The sequence below is a fragment of the Thamnophis sirtalis genome, unplaced genomic scaffold (assembly GCF_051295495.1).
Source record: "Thamnophis sirtalis isolate CommonGarterSnake01/CBP01778 unplaced genomic scaffold, rThaSir2_p1.2 scaffold_3, whole genome shotgun sequence".
Lineage (NCBI taxonomy): Eukaryota > Metazoa > Chordata > Lepidosauria > Squamata > Natricidae > Thamnophis > Thamnophis sirtalis.
Window position 1 is genome coordinate 9,050,483 of NW_028261383.1, and position 16,616 is coordinate 9,067,098.

The 16,616-nt window shown below is 44.1% G+C and overlaps 1 protein-coding gene across 1 annotated transcript in view; it reads right to left on the minus strand.

Annotated features, from left to right (window-relative positions):
* LOC148047107 (vomeronasal type-2 receptor 26-like) overlaps positions 1–16,616 on the minus strand; it is an 86,233-nt gene that overhangs the window by 63,296 nt on the left and 6,321 nt on the right. Inside the window, exons 5-6 of the mRNA XM_087707945.1 lie at positions 6,479–6,605; positions 4,440–4,724 (exon numbers count right to left, since the gene is read on the minus strand). Of these exons, the coding sequence (XP_087564071.1) occupies positions 4,440–4,724; positions 6,479–6,605 (412 nt within the window). The remainder of the gene's footprint in view (positions 1–4,439; positions 4,725–6,478; positions 6,606–16,616) is intronic.

Sequence of the window (16,616 nt, forward strand, 5' to 3'; positions counted from 1 at the left end):
CTTCTTGCAAGCCATAGTCCAAATCTAAACAACATTTCCTTTTAACTTCTGCCTTGTTTATTCAAATATCAGGAAAGGCTTTTCTTTGAGTCAAAATCATATTTCAGTGCTTCAGTTTTCAGGTCAAGATGTTATCATTCAGCAATCAAGTGATTTTGACTCCATGTCAAAAAAATAATAATCTTGGACGTCCTTCATAACAGCAGAAGGCCAAATACATTCTCACAGTAGGATGAAAGATTGGAATACATAACTCTAGCCAGGTCTGGGTTTCTTAGAAATTCTATGGAACACTGGTCCCAACCAGGATAAGGTGAATCCAAGTTTCCAAGCTTATTTCCAATTGGAAGAAAAGGACCTCTCTCTAGTCTTGATTCAACTTCATCAAATTCAGTCTAAACCTGAATTCAGGCACTGGTCAACCAATTTGTCTTTTTGTTTGCTATTTGAAGACAAGGAGTAAGTGGGTTACAATCCCTAGAACTTAAGGGATTTGCTCTCTCTTACCATTTTAACGGAGCTTCTCCATTTCAGCACTGAGCCAGGGTGCTCAGCTTGATGAAATGGGTCAGAACCTTTTGGAAAATAGAGAAAAGACACCAATATTTCTGCTACCCCCATTGTGCAATTTTAGCCATGACAGATGATCTTCATTGATAATAACTCCCTGCTTTTCAATAATCACAGTTTGTTTCCCAGGTAGTTGTTTTTGTAGAGAGCCACCCAGGCAGCAATGCACAGATCAGCCTTTAACTCTCCATTTTGGTCAAAGTACACTTTGAATTCGGAAAGATTACAAAACTCATTCTTCTCCAGAAAAGGATGGAACTACAATGGGAACATCCAGACATTTGAAAAGAATTGAACTGGTAAATTAGCCCTTTGTTCTCATTTATCTCTTTCTTTTCCAGAGGTCTAACTTGCAAATATCCTTAGTTGGTAGAACAGGTTTAACTACTATCTTCAAAAATAAAAAGGAACGGTTCAATAAAATTTGTCAATCTTATATTGACAAAATGTATTTTCAAAACAATATGATTGACAAAATTTGTTAATTATAAGAAATCTTCTAAGGCAGGTCATAAGTAAATTGCACAAATAAAAGAAATATTTATAAATTCCTTGAAAACAATAAGTGCTTATCATAAAGCATGGATTTATCAAGAAAGTTACCAGGCTAATCTCTTCCCAGGCAGACTACATTATAAATATATCCAGATCAGCTAATTGTACTTTATGGCTACATTTAGAGAATATCATCTGTCTGTCTGTCTGTCTGTCTGTCTGTCTGTCTGTCTGTCTGTCTGTCTGTCTGTCTATATCATCATCGTCGTCATCATCAAATTCATATTTTGGTGCACGGCCACCAGAAATGTCTGGAGGTGCAAATGTCCCACCTAGTCTTTTTATAACCCAAGATGTTAGGGTGGATCCTACCTGAGTTGGTCTCTTTCTGCAGTTATGGGCTCACCCTGCTTTTCTGATGACACATTTGTAAGAGATTGTGGAACTGCTGTTGATATACTATAGCTTGATTTCAGCAAAGCATGAATGAACTAATTCCTGATCTGATGATTAGGAACCTAGTTAAATGAAGTCTGAATGGTATAATAACGAAGTGGATAAAACTGACTTTAAAATTGTATTCTTTTTAAAAAGACAATACTTCCAAAAAAATTATTATGATTTCCTGATAGAAAAAAGTGCCTAAGTAAAATCCAGTAAAAAATATAAAATCAATATTTTATCAATGAGGGCTAAAAAAAACCCTAGAAGGAGTTTAAGAGGAAAAGCAAGTACAAAGTCTTCAATATTGAAGAAGAAAAATGAAATGCAAAGCAAGGATGATGGAGGATATCAACCTTGATAAAAAAATATTTGTGATAATCATATCAAAATAGCAGTTGATTGCAAACCAAATCAGAAGTGGGATGTTCATAGAAAGAAAACAAACATGGAATACTGCATTCACTTTTGGTCACCATCATGTAAAAAAGATGTGGAGACTCTAGAAAGAGAGAAGAGAAGAGCAACAAAGATAATTAGGAGACTAGAGGCTAAAACATATGAAGAACGGTTGCAGGAACTGGGTATGTCTAATTTAATAAAAAGAAGGGCTAGGCGAGACATGATAGCAGTGTTTCAATATCTCTGGGATTGCCCCAAAAAGAGGGGGTCAAACTATTATCCAAAAAACCTGAAAGTAGAACAAGAAGCAATGAGTGGAAACTAATCAAAGGAGAGAAGCAACTTAGAACTGAGGAGAAATTTTCTGACAGCTAGGACAATTAATCAGTGGACCAACTTGCCTCCAGAAGTTGTGAATGCTCAAACACTGGAAGTTTTTAAGAAGATGTTGGATAACCATTTGTCTGAAGTGTAGGGATTCCTGCCTAGGCATGTGGTTGGACTAGAAGACTTCTGAGGACGCTTCAAACTCTGTTACTCTATTTCTACGTCTAAGTAGAGCCATAAGAATCTCAGGAAGTGAATCTGTTATTTTTTGGGGGGGGGTAACCCAAATTCCCCTTTGCAGACACCATACTTAAAAATATTGCAGAAAAACTGGATCAGCTTTGCAGTCATGAAGCCAAGGAGGAGCTCTTTTTAACCTCGAGGAAAGCCAAAATAGGAGAAGAGTCTACTGAAGCAGAAAATCAGAAGGAGTTTGGGAGCATCTTTTCCAACTAATAAAAGCTCTTAGAGGGAGAATAAGTGAAGGATTCCAGAATGTGGGATGTGGTAAAAAGGACACAATTGCAAGACAAAACATTCTGGCTAAATAAGAGGATAAACATTTTGAAAGGAGTAGAAATTATAGTTCTGAGACAGAAAACCAGAGAAATCCAGGCTCCTCTTCACTGATTGTCTTAATGCAATGACCGAGCAGCCCTCAGTCAAAAAATCTTTAACTGGGATTCCTGCAGAGAAGACAGGATGGACTACATGATCATGGCCCAGGCAACGGCGGTGATACCAGAGGGGGCCAAAATGAAGGACCCACCCCACTCCAACCGTGCCCATGGCAACTACCGAAGCCATCTTCTGCTGGCATCAACATCCATGCCAGCTGCCTCAGCCATTCCCCGCTGAACCAATTTATCATGTCCATAAGCAAGGAGGAGGGGAGAGCAATCGGAAAAACACCACGATATGGGGAGCGGCAGTTGCAGAGATCCCAAGCCGGGAATCCCGCCACCACTGCCACTGACCACACCCATGCCGGCTGCAGAGACCCCAAGTCGGGCATCCCACTGCCGCCTCTGACCACACCCATGCTGGCATCCCTGAGGTTCCAGGAAGTTCTCATAGCTGGGCCTGGAACCAACAATAGAATAAAGTGCCCCCTGCAAGCCCCAAGAAGGACAATCATCCCCCGAAGCTCTCCTCAAATGTGACAGGAAACCGTCTTGGGCATGCGCATTGCCCCCTTCAAGACCAATTAAAAAAGAACTGTGAAAGAGATGATGTTGAGATATTCCTAACTAACTTTGAAGATGTCTGCAAAGCTGAGAGTACTTCAAAGCCCAGGATATGGCTCTATCTGCCTTCTCTTGATATATTGCTTAACCCAAATATTAGCTAATCTGAGTGTTCAGAGGAAAAGGAGGACAAACACAAATATTAATTATTCATTCATTTATTTCATGTTTGAGATTATTTTGGATTTTCATTTGATTAATCTTATACTTCAAATTTTTATTTCATTTGGTTTTAAATAAGCCCAATTGTAAGAGAACACATGCAAAGGAAGCATACAAACCAATAATAATTGCAATAAGAAAAGAAATGATATGAATCTAAGAAACAATTTCATTATAAGTTTCCTATTTTTATCACTAAATGTTCCTTAGTGTTTAGCTCTGGTCGCAGGAAGATAATATAGCACTTGGGGAAGAAGATGCATCCCAGAAGCCCAGCACCAGAAGCCAAGATAGAGAAGACCTGCACAGCCACCATGTATTTCCCTTTGGTACTCAGGTAGGTGGGCAGGAAGGAGATCCAGACACTGCAGAAGACCAGCATGCTGAAGGTGATCAGCTTGGCTTCATTGAAAGCCCCAGGCAGGTTTCTGGCTAGGAAAGCCACTGTGAAGCAAACAGCAGCTAGGAAACCCATGTAGCCAAGGACAACATAAAACATGGTGACAGAACCTTCATTGCATTGAAGGATGATCTCTCCAGGCTGGGAGTGCAGATCAGAATCAGGGAAAGGGGGAGAAACTCCCAGCCAAAGGGCACAAATGAAAAACTGAACACCAGAACAACAAAGGATGATGGAATTGGCCAAGCTCTTCTTCAGCCATCTTTTAACTCGATCTCCTGGTTTTGTTGCCAGGAAGGCCAATACCACTGTGATTGTTTTGGCCAACAAAGAAGACACGGCTACTGAGAAGACAATGCTGAAAACTGTTTGTCGGAGAAGACAGGTAGCTTTACTTGGTTGTCCAATGAAGAGAAGAGGAGACAAGAAGCAAAGCAAAAGGGAGATAAGGAGGATGTAGGAGAGATCCCGGTTGTTGGCTTTGACAATGGGTGTTTCTCGGTATTGAATGAATGTGATTAAAACAAAACTTGTGGTTAGGAACAAGACTAGGGCAAAAGCGATCAATATAATGGCCAAATGTTCCTCATAGGCCAGGAAGGTGATGAGCTTAGAGATACACCGCAGTCTGTTGTCAGTTAAATATTGATCATCTGGGCAGTTGGTACATTTTTCAGTATCTGGGATAACAGGAAATAATGTTTATTTTTTCCTCTCAAATATCAAGAAAACCTTGAATCCCTCTTCATTCTCTGTATTCACCTTCATGAGTGAGAGAAACGTTCTGGTTTCTTCTACTGAGGGACTAGTTACTTCGATATGGAACATAGAAAAATAAATAAAATTCCATCTCCCTGAAGTTGGTTGATGAATCAGGCCAGGTCATAAATTGACCTCACACAGAAATCTGTTTGGCAACCCCCATGCCCTTTGAAAGCAATGATTGAGTAAGGGAAATTTAGCAAATACAGATTTACCATTGAAGGCATGACTGAAATACAGCAAGAAGAACCAGAATTGTCAGAAATTGTCATTTTGTAAGAGGGGCAGGGGTGGGCTGTGGGGGGGTTCGCAGGGATTCAGGCGAACCTCTAGATCAGATTCCGTGCAGTTCGGGAAACCCCCAAATCCCATACTGGCTAGCTCCACCCACCCCACCCACATCTCCCACCCCGCCCCATACCCTCCCCTCCCAAGAATGGCTGGATTGGGGTACAGTTGACGGAGGTTCTGCAACATTGGGCAACTTCTCTTGCTGAAACTTCACATGTCTAAAACAGTCAAAAAGAGTCATAATACAAAAGGTTTTTCCTGGCTGCCAAATAGCCACCCTCCGAGCCTCCCTACTTCGAAACAAATAAATCGAACTAAGCAAGTAAGGAATTCCTTCATAATAGGAATAATCATTACACAGAAGATAACTGAAACTTGCACACAAAAGCCACAATTGGAGTGGTCTGGATCACTTCAGCTGCGTGGCATTTATTTTAGCAATAGCAATAGCAATAGCAGTTAGACTAATATACCGCTTCATAGGGCTTTCAGCCCTCTCTAAGCAGTTTACAGAGTCAGCATATCGCCCCCACAATCTGGTTCCGCATTTTACCCACCTCGGAAGGATGGAAGGCTGAGTCAACCCTGAGCCGGTGAGATTTGAACCGCTGAACTGCTGAACTAGCAGTCAGCTGAAGTAGCCTGCAGTACTGCACTCTACCCACTGCGCCACCTCGGCTCTTTTGTATGTACAATATAGTTCGTGGATTTTCCCATCCATCTGTGGCAGGAGTGTCCAACTGTCGGCCCAGGGGCCGGATGCATCACACAAAGATCACACACACCCCAGCTCCAGACAGCCAAAAAATGTTCTGACAGCTCACAATACATCACCTGACATGATCAAGTTTGACACCCGTGATCTATGGCTATCTTTCCTTTTTGATCCAGATGGGCAGAAATAAAAAAATGATGTGGTTTTTGATTTATTTACTATTCCACCATAGACTTTATGCAGAAAATGTCTCCATTGTTCCTGTTCCAAGCATTATTTATCCCTGAATGGCTAAACAAGATGCTCAGAGGAAAGGACCCAGAAGATCTTCCCCAAACAGAAGATTGAAACAATCTTTTCTCTTGACATCTACACAATTGATCACTCAATCTATACTGTGGCCAGGGTCTTAAATGCTGCTCATTTGTGAAAATAAACAAATAGTCAGTTGAGAGTCATAAAAGAAAGAATGACACCCAGCTGATTATTTGTTTATTTTAACAAATAGGCAACATTTAAGGCCCTGCCCACAGTCCAGAGGGAACAATAAATTGTGTAGCTGTCGAGAGACAAGGTTGTTTCAATCTTCTCTTATTCACTTTTATGAAAATTGCCTTGGATGAATCCACTTCCTCAAGGCCTTCGCTTTTCTTTGGTGACACCCACCTTCCTGAGTAGAGATGGTCCCCTCCGGACAAGGAACACAGTCATAGCAGCAAAATGGCTCTCCTTCTCGCTTCTGCTTGACAAATCCAGGATCACATTTTTCCACACATTTGGACTGAGGCAAAGGCTAAGGAGAAAAACAAGGAATGCTAAAGAAAATGGCAGTTGGACTTCCCTGAACTGCATGTTTAGAAGAAAGGTGTGGGAGGAGTAACAGATGGGTATTAACCCAGCCCGCTTGCTTATAGGAGGCTGAGGTGATCTTTTGAAGCCACACCTACGGTCCTCCTCTGACTTCCCCAGATTAACCGATGGATCGTAGCAGAATCTGAAAGGAAGGACAAAAAAGAACAGCCAACACATATCCTTCCGAACCGCTATAGCTGAACCTGGACTCACTCAGGCCCCCCTAGGCACGGGGCTCCCAGAATGGGAGGGAAGTGACTCCTCCCACGCCTTTCTTCTAAACATGCAGTTCAGGTAAATCCACCTGCCAGTTTTCGAAGAGAAGGCGTGGGAGGAGTAACAGATGGGACATACCAAAGCTAGATGTCCTGGGAGGGATTAGATGGGCCAGAGCCCCCTGGAGAGTCCAGGACTCCCTGCAGTACCCTCCTGCTGAAGGCCGCCTCCACGGAGGCAGAGGCGTCAAGTCTGTAATGCTTAATAAAGGGAGAAGGGAGGCCCAGGCGGCCGCCCGGCAGATCTCCTCTAAGGGGGCCTGGGTGGACCAGGCTGCTGAGGTGGCTGCACTTCTGGTGGAATGTGCTGTGATGCCCTCTGGAACCTGGAGTCCTCGTGCCCTGTAGGCCTGAGAGATCGCCGTTCTAATCCATCTGCTGATGGTGGCCGGAGAGACCTTAGCTCCCCGGGAGGAAGGTTGGTAAGACACGAAGATGGCCTCCAAATGCCTAAGGGGGGCCATGCACTTCAGGTATATGCGCAAGGCCCTTCTGACATCCAGCCCAGCTTGTGCCAGGATTTCTCCCTCTCACCGGAGGGATGGGGACAGAAGTCTGGGAGAATAACTTCTAGAGCCCTGTGAAAGGGGGAGTTAACCTTGGGCATGAAGGCGGGGTCATGCCTGAGGATGACCTGGTTATCTAAAAAGTTACAGAGGTCCGCCCTGCTAGAGAGGGCGTTGATCTCAGAAACCCTCCTGGCCGAGGTGATGGCGACCGGGAAGACGACCTTGAGGGTTAGAAGCTGAATGGAAACCTCCCTCAGAGACTCAAACGGTGCTTCCGTGAGGGCCTGAAGTACCGTGGGAAGGTCCCAGGTGGGGAATCGATGGACCACTGAGGGTTTCAGATTCACCGCCCCCTTAAGAAAGTGCTTTAACACCGGATGCTGGGACAAAGGAGGAGCATTCACACACACCCCCTAGAACTGTGGATAGAGCGGAGACCTTTCGCCTAAGGGTACTAGTGGCTAGACCCTTCTCATGCCCTTCCTGGAGGAAGTCCAGGACCTGTGGAACTGAGGCTGCAGCTGGGCGGAGACCCTTAGCTCGGCACCAGTCCGCGAAGGCCACCCAGGAGGCGTTGTAGATGCATGTGGTGGACTGCCTCCTGGATGCCTCTACTGTCCTGATGACACTCTCAGAAAATTGGGCCTCCCTTAATTTTTCCCGCTCAATCGCCAGATGGTCAGATGAAGCCACTCCGGGTCCGGATGCTCCAGAGACCCCTGGTGCAGAGCCACCTCCCCCACTGGGATCCTCCAGTGGGGAGCTGTGGTCAGATCCACGAGGTCTGCCAGCCAGGGGCGGCGAGGCCAGAAGGGAGCCACCATTATCATCTCTGCTCCCTCTGCCACCACCCTTCTCAGGACCCCGGGAATGAGGGGAAGGGGGGAAAGGCGTAGAGAAGACCTGGTGGCCATCTGCATCGAAGGGCGTCCGTGTCCATGGCTCCCCTGGTCGGAAACCTCGATACGAACTCTGGCATCTGGGTGTTCTGCGGGGTTGCAAAGAGGTCCACCATCAGATGTCCGAACCTCTTGCAGATCTGACAGAAGATTGAGGGGTGGAGTTGCGACTCTCCATTGTCGACCGTCTCCCTGCTGAGCCAGTCTGCCTGATGGTTGTCTATTCCAGATATGTGCTCGGCTCTGATGGAATGTAGGTGTCTCTCTGCCCAGTTCCCCAGTCGCAGAGCTTCGTCGCAAAGGGCCTTGGAATGGGTGCCGCCCTGTCTGTTCACATGGGCCTTGGCCGCTACGTTGTCGGTCAGGACTAGGATGTGGTGTCCGGATACCATGTCCTTGAAGTGGTGAAGAGCCAGATGGATTGCTCTGAGCTCCAACCAGTTGATGTTGTTTCTTAGATCTGTTGGAGTCCAGCGGCCCTGGGCGATCTGGTTCTCCAGGTGAGCCCCCCAGCCAAAGAGACTTGCGTCTGTGGTGGGTTTCCTGGGAGGAGCCTGCTGATGGTGGCAGCTTAAATTTAGCTGTCCCTGAATTCCTGGTCACGTATCTATTTAGATGATCATCCATCTGACGTCTTAACAGGTTTTCTTATCCTTCAGGCAAGAAGGGAAGAAGAATAGTTTTGCTGGCAAATGCCCTTTGATTTTTGCAGCTTTTGTGCCTGCAGAGAGAGGGTGGCCAGCCCAAAGCAGAACGGCGTCCGTGCTGGGAACTTCAAACTGCCTTGTGCAGTACAAAGTAAGGTCTCCCCCACTCAGTTCAAAGCTTTGATTTATTTGATTTTATTACGAGCTGAATCCGTTTACGTGGACATTAATTGTTTACCAAGATTTTAGCTTCTTTTTTTTACAAGATCTTCCTCTGAAAATCTATTTACTTAGAGGCTTTTAAAATGGCGCCGAGCAGGCTGGATTCTCCGGTAATAATGATTATCTTCTTAAACTTCTTGTTAAATGCTACAGAACTCTAAAATATCAAAGGAGCGTCTTTATCACCTGTTTCACAATCGGCCAGCAGAAACCTTCTAATTAGTTTCATTTTTACAAGACTTCCATTCTCTCATTAATCTTGCTTATCTGGAATTTAAATGGTGATGAATCTGCTGAACTGTCCTTTTACAATGCTTATTTTCTGAAAGTTTTGCCAAGCCTCAAATTTCAAAGTAAAGGGAGAAATTCAGCGTCTTTATTTATAGCTGCACAGTCAGGCAGCAGAGTTTTATTAACTGCTGGGAGAAAAAAATTGGAATGGCCTCAAAACCAAATCTTAATCTGAAACCATCGCCCTCTATTCCCAGGGGCACATCCCCAGTGCCTGGCACAAGGTTGCAGCCTCCGCTCCCTACGTCCCCTGCTGGAGATTTGTTAATGAAAGAATTCTTCTTGAGCGAATTAAGTGTGGCTCTTAACGCACAGAAAAGAGGAAATAAAAGAAATAAAAGAGGAAATTAAAGGTGAAATAAAAGGACTTAAACAGGAGTTGTATGAGAAAATCGATGCCAGGGTTGTTAAAATTAAAGATGAAATGCTGATACTTGTAACTGTATTGACAGAACATGTTTCCAGAATTGAAGATAGTCTAGAGGATCTTAATGAGGCTAATACCAACTTGACATTGAAAACAGAGGCGGTGGAACAAAAAGTGGAAAATGCCGAAAAAGAAATTATTATGATACAGTATAGACAAATGGAGTTCGCATTAAGAGTAAGGGGGCTGCGTGAGGAGAAACAGGAGAACCTGAAACAGATTCTATCAGAAGCCTTTGACCGCCTGGTGGGAAGACCAGGGACTAACCTCGACTGGCAGATCGACAAAGTTTATCGCGTTAACTCTTGGGTGGCAAAGCAGAAGCAGCTTCCTCGAGACATCGTTATATACTTCACTACAAGAGAGCTTAGAAATATGGTACTACAAGAGTCTTATAACACTAAGCTTCAAATTGGCGGTCAAGACCTGATTGTTTTGAAAGAGATACCACCTTAAATGTTAAGAGCCAGGAGAGACTACACTTTTTTAGTCGAAGAACTCAGAAATTGTCAGATACAGTATAGATGGGACGCACCATTTGGCATTATACTTACATTTGATAGGCAAAGATATCGCCTCAACTCTGTATGGAAAGCCCGAGATTTTTATCATAATATTTTGAAGGCTGGATATCCTGCATCATCTGGACCTGGAGAAAGACCACAAGAAGGACAGGACAGATAGCAAACTACACTACTACCAGATAAGACAGAGCATCTCTCTCTTCTAGAAGTGCAAGGTGTTATGGAACAAAGACCTAGCCGCATGATTACTAGACGAATGGAGAAACAAGCTAAAAAGCAACAACGTCAACAATCACCGGCCATCGATCAAGGAGCTACAATAACAAGTCTGGAAGCAGTGGGAGGAGCTAGGCCTAAGGTTAAACAGGCCATGTAGGAAGCTCTAAAAATGCTTCAGTCAACCAAAGATGACAACTAAGATTTTAACATGGAATGTCAATGGATTGAATTCCCCACAGAAGAGAAAGAAAATATTTCACTATCTCAAACAGTTTAAGAATGACATAATTTGTTTGCAAGAAACTCATATCAAATCAACTGATCAAAAATATTTGATTAACTCAAAACTTAGTCAACATTTTGTAGCTTCTGCTATGGAAAAGAAGAATGGTATAGTTGTATACTTAAGAAAAGACATGAAAGCTGAATTAATTGAAGCAGATCCCTTCGGAAGATATATCGCTTTAGACCTAATCCTAGAAGGGAAAAAGACATTACTTTTGGGAATTTATGCCCCTAATCAACAGCAAGATGGATTCTATAGAAATCTTCATGCTAAATTAGTACAGTGGGACTATAGCTCCTGTATACTATTGGGTGATTGGAATGGTGTGATAGACACTAAGAGAGATAAGAAGACTTCTCGCCCAAATACTAAGATGCGAGCAAAGTTACCCAAACCTTTTTTTGACATCATGGATGACTTTGAATTGAGAGATATTTGGCGAGAAAGAAATGCAGAGGAACATGATTTCACTTTCTTCTCTGATAGGCATCAATCCCTTTCAAGGATTGATTTTATACTAACCACTAATGATTTGCTTTCTAGGGTCAAGAAAACAAAGATTGTGGCTAGGGTCCTTTCGGACCATAACCCAGTTTGGATGGAGTTGGGAAGGGTAGTGCAGGCAAGAAGGTCTTAGAGATTGAATGAAAACTTATTTAGATATGAAAAGTATATTAATGATTGTAAAAAATTGTTATCTGAATATTTTGTTTTGAATATGAATAAGGGTACTTCTATGGAATTCGTATGGGATGCAAGCAAAGCGTATATGAGAGGAGTGCTGATGAATATAAATAAAACACATAGATATAAACAAGGGTTAAAATGAACAGAATTGGAAGAGGAAATTAAGAGAAAAGAGTTGGAGTTAACAATGAACCCAGGCAATACAAAGGTTAAGGAAGCTATCACCATATTAAAATCTCAATTTGACATGTTGATCTCTGACCAGGTAGCTACTAATTTATTATATGCAAAACACAATACCTTTTGTAACGCAAAAAAACCTGGCAGATGGTTAGCTTATCAGATTAGGAAAAAAAGGAAAACTCGAAATATATCTAAACTGATTTACAGAGGGAAGGAGGTGTTTCAACAGGAGGAGATTCAAAAGGTATTTCGGGAATTTTTTACAGAATTGTATAAAGGGGATAAAATTAATGGTCTAGATATAGACAAATATTTAGATAAAGAGAAAATACCTTCAGTTAGAGAAGAGCACAGGCAAAAATTGAATCAACCAATAACCTTGGGGGAAATTTTGCAGGTAATTAAGCAATTAAAGTTAGGGAAAGCACCAGGTACAGACGGTTTGACAGTGGTTTACTATAAAAATTTACAGTTAGAAATGGTAGAACCTCTTAGAGAATTATTTAATAAGATTCAAACGGAAGGTAAAGTGCCTCCATCTTGGAAGACAGCGTTTATATCTTTGATACCCAAAGAAGATCAAGATACTACCCAACCAAAAAATTATAGACCTGTCTCATTACTTAATGTAGATTATAAAATCTTTACTAAAATACTAGCAAATAGGTTAATGCTGGTTATTCAACAATTGATACACACTGACCAAACAGGTTTTATACAGGGGAGACAGATGAAAAGTAATGTCAGATTAATTATTAATGCATTAGAATATTTGGGAAAGAACAATCAGATCCCTGCTGCGTTCATATTCCTGGATGCTGAGAAGGCCTTTGATCGAGTTAATTGGCAATTTCTGTTGAAGATACTGCAAAAAATGCAGATAGGAGATAATTTTTTACAGTCAATTAAAGCAATATATCAAGAGCAAACAGCACAAATTATAGTCAATGGAAGTTTAACAGACTCTTTTCAAATTGGAAAAAGTACAAGACAGGGCTGTCCTTTGTCCCCGCTATTGTTTATTATAACTTTGGAAGTATTGTTGAATAAAATACGGGGCTTGGATAGTCTAAAAGGGATCAAGATTAGGCAGCAAGAATACAGAGTGCGCGCTTTTGTGGATGATTTGGTCATAATATTGGAACAACTGCAGGAATCCAGTAGGGTTTTAATGAATACGATTAATCAATATGGTCAAGTATCTGGTTTTAAAATAAATTTAGGAAAAACCAAAATATTAGCTATAAATATGAATACTAAACAAAAGGAAGAACTAGGAGGGATGCTAGGATGTGAGGTAGTCAAAAAAGTCAAATATCTTGGAGTCAATATTTTAACCTCAAACGGGAAATTATATAAGCATAATTATGAGCCACTTTGGCATAGTATACAGATAGAGATGAAAAAATGGGAGAAATTGCACTTATCTTTGTTGGGTAGGATAGCAGCAGTGAAAATGAACATTTTACCAAAATTTTTATTTCTCTTTCAAATGTTACCTATACTTAAAAAAGATGCGAATCTTTTAGAATGGCAGAAGGATATCAACAAATTTGTATGGGCAGGAAAGAAGCCGAGGGTAAAGATGAAAATAATGCAAGTTGTACGGGAGAGAGGAGGCTTGAAATTACCTAACCTAAAATTATATTACGATGCAGTGGCGCTATCTGTAATTAGTGATTGGACTCATTTAACTAATGATAGAATACTGAATATCGAGGGATACGATCTGGTATATGGTTGGCATGCTTACTTGTTACTCAACAAAAAACTGGATAAGAAGTTTAAAAGTCATATTTTAAGAAATGCTTTACTGCGAAAAAATACCAATATAAATTAAATGACAAAATACCCATGTGGGCAATTCCTAGACATACAATTGAAAATATGAACATAGCACAAAAACAGGATAGAACTACCTATAGACAGCTTCTCATTTTGGAAAGGGGGTTACTACAACTAAAATCTTTGGAGGTATTAAAAGAGGAGAAGGTAGTTCAAACATGGTTCCAGTATGGGCAATTACAGGCCAGGTGGAAAATAGATCAAAAAATTGGTTTTATCCAAGCTGAAGATAATTTGTTTAAACAAATAAGAGATCAAGGCTTAATGAATATAAAGAGGATATACCGTATATACTCGAGTATAGGCCGACCCGAATATAAGCCGAGGCACCTAATTTTACCACAAAAAACTGGAAAAGTTATTGACTCGAGTATAAGCCTAGGGTGGGAAATGCAGCAGCTACCGGTAAATTTCAAAAATAAAAATAGATACCAATAATGTTTTTGAATATTTATTTCAAAGAAAAACAGTAAACTAGCGGTGTATTCAATGAAATACTTCACTCACCTCATGATGCTGATGTCCCGCTGTGATGATGATGTCCCTTGCAGCCGCGGGAGCGATGTCCCGCCTCCTATGACACACAGCACAGTGATTCCTATCATTGGATCACTGTACCAGAGGAGGTGGGACATCGCTATGTGGCTGCTTGCCATAACAAGGAGGAGGTGGGACATCGTTGCAGAGCGGCAGGAGGGGGAGGAAGGGGAATCGTAAGACAGCCCTGCATTACATTAGAACGTGAGGAGGGGGGATGGTGCGGTGCGCTGCACGGCAAACTGACACAGAGGGAGGGGAAACTCACAGGGGCGCCGGGCCATTCACGAGCGTCACCCAGCGGCATGGCCCCACCCCTTTTTCTCCTCCATTTCGGGCAAATTTTTCAATGACTCGAGTATAAGCCAAGGCGGCTTTTTTCAGCCCAAAAAGTGGGCTGAAAAACTCGGCTTATACTCGAGTATATACGGTATAATATATTAATACAGATGGATTCGGAAACAGAATTAGTTAAAGATTGTATGATAAAGTGGGCTTAAAATATTGAAGAACCAATAATGTTGGTTAAGCATGTTGGTTAAGCAACTGAAGAAGACATAGCGCGGGACGCATACTTTACTGCATCCAGAGTGGCGTATGCTGAGAACTGCGTTGCCGCTAGCATCTTGGATATGTCCTGCAGCAGGCGAACCTCTGAGGCCAGAGTCCTGTCCCTCAGCTGCTCCAACCATAGGACCCTGGACCTGTTAAAGAAGGAAGTGGAGACGGCCGCCCTGATGGCCCAGGTGATAGCCTGGAACGTCTTGCACAGGACGATGTCTGCCTTCTTGTCCTCAGGCTTGAGGCAGTTGGCAGTGTCACCTGCAACAACCGTTGAAGCTAAAGCCAGGGTGGCAACCGGATTGTCCACTTCAGGAACCTGGAGAGCTTGGGCAAAGGCCTGATTAAGATTGTAAAATTTTCTCTCATTTCCCCCTGGGGTGGGGAAAGACCCTGGCTTTACCCACTGTGACTTGAGCACTTCCATGAACATCTCTGGCGTGGGGTTCTCCTCCTTAGTCACCGGGGGCCTATGAAAAGGACCCATTTTCTTCTTACTCTTACCCTTGCCAGAAGACTCAGCTACCGGCTTAGGATCCAGAGGGGGATCCAGATCCACTGTGGCAGCTGGCTTGCGAAGCAAGGAACTGAATAAGGATGGGGGAAAGAGGACCGCTATGGTGGAATCATCCTCTACCTGGGGATCCTCATCCTCTGAGAACCCCACATCCTTCAATTCTCCCTCCTCCAAGTCGGAAGCCTCGCTAGCCATGGATGGGGAGGGAGACCTAGCTTCCCTGGCTGCTGAAGTGATGGGGCGTTCCTGAGGCCCCCTGGGAGGCTCCTGCAGGGCCCTGCTCCTGGAGCTCTGAGGCTGCTGGCCTAAGCTAGAGGCCATAGCCTGGGCTAGAGCCCTGGCTAGCATGTCCTGGAAGCTGTTGGAGAGATCAGGCAGGGCAGGCTGGAGCTCAGGAGGCTGGGGGTATTCCCTGGGATCAGGGGATAGGGGAGCCAAGCAGGGCCTGGCTGGACTGTTGGCCCTGTGCCCAAAGGGGTCCGCTCTTGACTCCGCTGGGGGAGCAGGCGAAAGGGGGGCGATAGGGAGCTGTGCCCTCTGTGGGAGCCTCTTGGTGAAGCTGGAGATGCTGCCCGGGCCTCAACCCGGGCTGGAGGCCTGCGGGGAGATCATGATCTGGAGGGGGAAGGGCTGATGGTCACCCTGAACTCCCTTGTCGAGGCCCTGGTCACCCTGACCTCCTTCCTGGGGGCCGCCTTCTTGGGGGGCCTGGCCTTGTCCCTCCTCACTGGGGATCTCCCCCTGGGAACCGATGAAGCGCCCCTGGAGGTCCCCTCATCCAGGTCCGCACCCCCTGGGGCTCTGGGCCTGGCATCCCTGCTTCTAGTCACCTCCGCCATTACTTACAGTTAGGTGCTCACAAAACCTCCTCCTCCTTGCAGCCGGCTGTGAGGGTGGATTCTTTCCCCCGAGGCTCGAGTCCGCTCTTCTGTTCCTCTGCCGCTGGACTGTGGCCTCAGTTGCCGGCAGGCACAGACTGGGAATACCGCCCGGATCACCGGTGGGGTAGAGCCTAAACGAAGCCTCTTCCGGCTTCACTGGTGCCCTTTTGAGCGCTTTCGGCGTCCGTAGGGAACGCTGATCACGCACTCAGCTCACGTGCTCCAAAATGGCGACTGGACCTAAGATGGCGACCGCCGACCTGCGGTCCGATCTCTTGTTGCTGGGGATCGTAGGGCCGATCTCCTGTTTTTGGGGATTGTAGGGCCGATCTCCAGGGATTCCCAGGCCTCGCAGGTCCTTCTTCTGCTTTCCAGAGGCCTCGCAGCTGCTCCGATCATCCCTGCTGAGCGGAGGCTTCCTCCCCCTCTTACGCGACCAGCC